Genomic DNA, 4,992 nt, shown 5'->3' with positions numbered 1-4,992 from the left:
AAGCTTCATAGAGCGAACAGCAGCAAAGAGGAAAGAGGTTGCACAATTTACACAAATTACATTATCAGAGTTTGTGTGTGTGTGTAGTGAAAAAACAATTACAAGGTCAGCTAGCAATTCTTGGATGAATGAATATCAATAAATTTCATAGTGCAAAAAATAGATGTCCATTAGTCTAACAATGTTCATTTGTATCTATTGCAGAAGTATTGTTGATCACTTTCTTATCATCTTTAAATGAAGCCGTGGTCTCCTTTCTTCTTAGTTTGAGGCAAACACTACTTCTTCTTTCCCCTATTGGCGTGAGGATTTTCAGTTGGATACCCTATAAATTAATAAGAAACAAAGATTACGATAATAGATTAAAAGGATAAAGAAGAGAAAGAGGGAGATTGGTTCCTTTGATTTGTATACTATTCATGGTTACCGAACTGGTTATATAGGATTTGCTTCATTGACTTAAACTGTGTTGTTTTAATGCAAAAGTAGTTGATTGTGTGGGGAGCTTGAGATGGATAATGAATAAGATTGCTTATATGATTTTTTGATGTGGATTACTTGTGTCACAGCTTTTGATTGTAATGAAAGATGAGCAGCAAAACAATTGTGAATGTCGAGCTTATTGGAATTTGAGGCTGTAAAAATGGCCAAATATTTTAAGTTTTTTTTTTTGGTTAAATTTTGTAGTATGATTTATGAATCGGTAAAGATAAATGGGAAATTTACCCATTTGACCATTTTCCAACTTTTAAACATAAAAAAAGACCTGACTTCAGTTTTTCTTACGATAGCAACCATTTACAAGGTTCTTAGACTAAAATACCCCTAAAACTAAACAAATAAACCCCCAACTCCCAAGCAATAGCCGAATATCTCCACACACCACCAAAACACTTCTCATTTCACCTCTCCCACATTATCCAACTATCACTCAACCTCCCTTTTACCTATCTCACATTCATCAAACTAATATATTTATCCAAGTATTGAAGACAAAATCAAGCAACAAACTAAAAAATAATAAGAAGTTAAGGTTAGTATTTCTTCAATCTTTATCTTTTATTTTTTTGATTAGGTTTCATACAAAAGATTAGTTGCTCATTTTATTACAATGTGGGTACATTAAATGGTTAATGTGAGGTCATAGATTTATAAATTAGTAAAATTTCGACAAAATCCGACGGAAATGGGTTTTGAACGATATTGAAGATGAAACCTAGAATCCAGGCGACAAGTACCTGTTGCCCTGGCGACAAAACTATCGCCCAAGCTTAGAATGACTTGTTGCCCGGGCGACAGGTACGTGTCACCTGGATTTTAGTATTCATCACTCAGGCGACGAAATACTACATGTTGGGCGATCAGTGCTCGCATTGCCTAGTATACAATACTGTCGCCAAGGCGATAGTGCTGTCATCCAGATCACCCGAATTTGTTGATAATTAGTTATTTATTTAATATAGTTGGGCAACGCAAGCGTGTCACCCACGTTGCTTAGCCTCCCACGCCATGCATGCCCATTTGGTTAGGTGATGGGGAGAAGCCACCCGCCTTGCCCAAGCTTGACATGGCCAAATTTTAGGCAACACAGGCAACCATCCACATTCTTGATTGGCCGACACACCAACCTTCTCATTAACCTAAAAATAATTTTAAGTTTAGATCAATAATTTCTTAAAGGCATTTAAACAAACACTTGGTGTGCCATGTATTAGATATCTTAATCTTAGAAAAACTCTAATATTTTCATACCCAATACACATCCTAATGATTAATTATGATCAATGATGAATCAACCAGGCAATTTTAACAAAAAATTACTTTAAATTAATGAAAAAAATCGAGAAAGTACCTAAGCCGCCGAAACCCTAGGTGAAAGAACTTGCTGGAACGAAAATAACTCACACAAATTGCCACTACAAGTGAAGGAAATCGCCACTAGAAGTTAAGGAACTCGGCGGAAATCAAGAAATGCCGCAAGTGAAGGAACTTTGTGTGGGCGTAGTTGGGGCGATAAGAGATGTTTTTAGGTGAATCTTGGGTCAAATGTTTTGTTTGTTTTGTTTTGAGAATTTAGGGTTATTTTGGTCCAAGAGCTTTGGAAGTGGTTGCTATTGTTAGAAAAATTGGGAGTAGGGTTTTTTTATATGAAAAGTTGGAAAGTGATCAAATGGGTAAATTTCCCAAGATAAATTGATATTTCTTAAGGGTAGGATGGTCATTTACACTGTTTATAAACTTTGGCGCCCGTTTTTCATTGAGCTATTACCCTATAGATCTTCCTTAGCTTTGGTTTTAATGGTATAAGGGTATTTTGGTCATTTAATTTAGTCAACAAACGGTCCAATTAACGGTCCACTAACAACAAGGAGAAAGTGGAGATACGCTGATACAATCTCTCAAAAGGAAGATACAACAAACTTTAGCGGAAGAAATGGAAAATTACCCAACATTGATACCATTGTTGTTTGTGTCAAGTTGACTGATTGGAGCTCCCAAATCAATAATGAAGTGGCACCTCTCTTTCGATAATAATATAATGACAATTATTAAAGAGAATAGTAATAATTGTCATTAAATAATAATAATAATAATAATAATAATAATAATATTATTATTATTATTATTATTATTATTATTACTTAATAATGATAATGGTAATAATATTTATAAAAAAAATATTTACTCTTTATTTTCTTAGTGAATAAATGCATAATTGTAACTAATGACATTTTAATAATTTTATAATCTATTTTTATCACAAGACAAAATAAATATATCAACGAAAATATAACTCATGCCAATTGTAATTTTAATAACTCAAGTAAATAATTTATTCTAATTTCCATTCCTTCGGTTGTTATCCATTTTGATTCCGAATCATTCCAATTTCTATTCATAAATAGCATACAAACGGAGGGCACAGTCAGTTCCATAATACTTCAATTAGACTAAATTTTAGTAGGAGTATTTTGCAAGTAATATTTTTAAAATTTTTATCTCTTGTGATGCGGTTCTCACATCTGATTTGTATAAGATGACGATGATAGTTTAATAAGTAAATTTTAATTTTTTGATATATTTTGCCAAAGTTTTGAAACCTATCTTTTAAAAAAAATAATTAATCAAAGTAGCATTGTTGGTCTGTCAATTAAGCAACTTTATTTTCGCTTATTAAGCTTTGCCTAAGCTGTTGGGAAAAGAAAAAGAAAAAGAAAAAGAAAGTGTATCTAGGCCGTATCATTTCAATCCAATCATTGACAAGGGCTTCCATTTCCAGGCATGGATAAACTTTTGTCGAATATCTTAAGAGTCTAAGCAAAGCTTTAGTTTCCATTCCTATCAAGCAAACCAGTGCCTAATTGCCGCATAAATAGACAAATTTAGTTATCATTTTCAGATCCAATAATTAATGATAGACAAAGCCATTGTAACTTTTTAAAATGATGAATTAAAGCTCTAAAAATGTACTCATTTATTCATAAATACTTCTTTTATATAAAAGAAGTATTTTTTTTGTGAACAAGCAGCTTACATTGCACTTACAAAACAAAGAAAAAAGGAAAAACAGAATGAAGCTTACATCGCATAAATGTAAGCAAGATTATTTATTTATTGAGATACAGATACAAATTTATTATGGAGCTTCAGTTTTGAGGCTCGGTTTCAGGCTCCGTATCAACAGCCTCACCAGCGTAAGTGCAGCACCTGCAGCCTCCATGATAACCATGTCCACAGCAACCGTAGCGGCAGTGGCCACCGCCATGGCCCCCACCACCGCCATAGCCCCCACCACCGCCATAGCCCCCACCACCTCCATAGCCACCACGGCCACCGCCGTTATAACCTCCACGGCCACCGCGGTTATAACCTCCACGGCCGTCCTCAATTTCATGTGTCTCTGTGGCCTTATCAGCTGCATGTGTATTTACAACGTGTTACATAATAATATTAGTAATGATTAATGTTAATATTTATTTATCTTGATATTATTTATTTTGAAGAATAATAAACACACGTTAAATATGTTGTTTATCTAATATCCCTATGGCTTATTATGATTAGATATTTTAATATAATGTGCAAAAAAAAAATCCATGAATGAAACATAATAGTTAATTACAATTAACTCAGTGTTATCAAAGTGCAGATTTGAGACTAAATAGTGCTATTTAGTTAGAATACTTCATTAAATTATTATAAAATTTCAAATTTGTATTTTAAAATATGTTTTTATAAACTAGACAACCGTTTGTTATATAAGCTCACCCTTTTCGTTGTGATCAATGGAAGTCTCGGCCAGGTCTCTGGCTGCTACCTCGGAAGAGATAAGAAGAGCAATGGCCATTAAAAGGCCTAAAAGAAGGAACAATTTGGAACCCATTTTTCTTTTTCTTGCTTGAGAAAACTATCAATGAAGGATTGGAGAAGGATGATGAAATTTGCATTCTCATGTTCTCTATTTATAGTGGGAGGGCTCATCAGGAAGAGTATGATGAATTTATGAGTCATGACCCACAGTTAGTTGGCTGTTGAAGATCTACTTGTAGAAATTATTCAATCTTTTTAATTGAATTTGTCAGTACTGGAAAATCTAATGTTTTCACCTACTCTCAAGTAAAAGAACGAGGTCCATTAATTATGTCGGCCAATGGATTCATACTAATACTTGGTCCAGAAGTGGCCAAGTGTTTATTAGGAAAAACATTTCATATTAATCGAAAATAATTATTAAATTAAAAAATTATTAATTTTTAAATTAATTTTTGAGTATAAATTTGTTACATACACTTTTACGACACTTTTAACTAATAGTTTTTTATTTTTATTTTTTTAAAAATCACGTAAGTATTTAATATAATTACATTTTCAAGATTTAAATAAAAAATTTTAATTAAATTAAAATAATCTTTTACCAATTGATTTACGCGCGTATTAATAACTAGTAGTTGTTCGTTTTAAAACATGGCACAATGTCTCTGTAACTCTTTC

At 32.7% G+C, this 4,992-nt stretch overlaps 1 protein-coding gene across 1 annotated transcript; it reads right to left on the bottom strand.

Annotated features, from left to right (window-relative positions):
• Nucleotides 1–3,444: 3,444 nt before the first annotated feature.
• Nucleotides 3,445–4,448, bottom strand: LOC112101165 (glycine-rich protein-like). Its single transcript, XM_024191688.1, has 2 exons — nt 4,270–4,448; nt 3,445–3,916 (listed from the first exon to the last, which is right to left on the bottom strand). The coding sequence occupies exons 1-2, from the start codon at nt 4,382–4,384 to the stop codon at nt 3,648–3,650; spliced, it is 384 nt and encodes a 127-aa protein (XP_024047456.1). The 5' UTR covers nt 4,385–4,448; the 3' UTR covers nt 3,445–3,647.
• Between the last annotated feature and the right edge of the window lie 544 nt (nt 4,449–4,992).

This window comes from Citrus clementina, unplaced genomic scaffold (genome assembly GCF_000493195.1).
Source record: "Citrus clementina cultivar Clemenules unplaced genomic scaffold, Citrus_clementina_v1.0 scaffold_2, whole genome shotgun sequence".
Lineage (NCBI taxonomy): Eukaryota > Viridiplantae > Streptophyta > Magnoliopsida > Sapindales > Rutaceae > Citrus > Citrus x clementina.
Note: the sequence above shows the minus strand (reverse complement) of the source record. Positions and strands in the feature narration are given on the sequence as shown.

Bases quoted from the DNA above. Each gene is read 5' to 3' on its own strand.
- LOC112101165 (XM_024191688.1), bottom strand. From the start codon at position 4,384: ATGGGTTCCAAATTGTTCCTTCTTTTAGGCCTTTTAATGGCCATTGCT. The intron at 3,917-4,269 runs GTGAGCTTATAT...ATACACATGCAG, and splicing joins CATTGATCACAACGAAAAGG to CTGATAAGGCCACAGAGACA.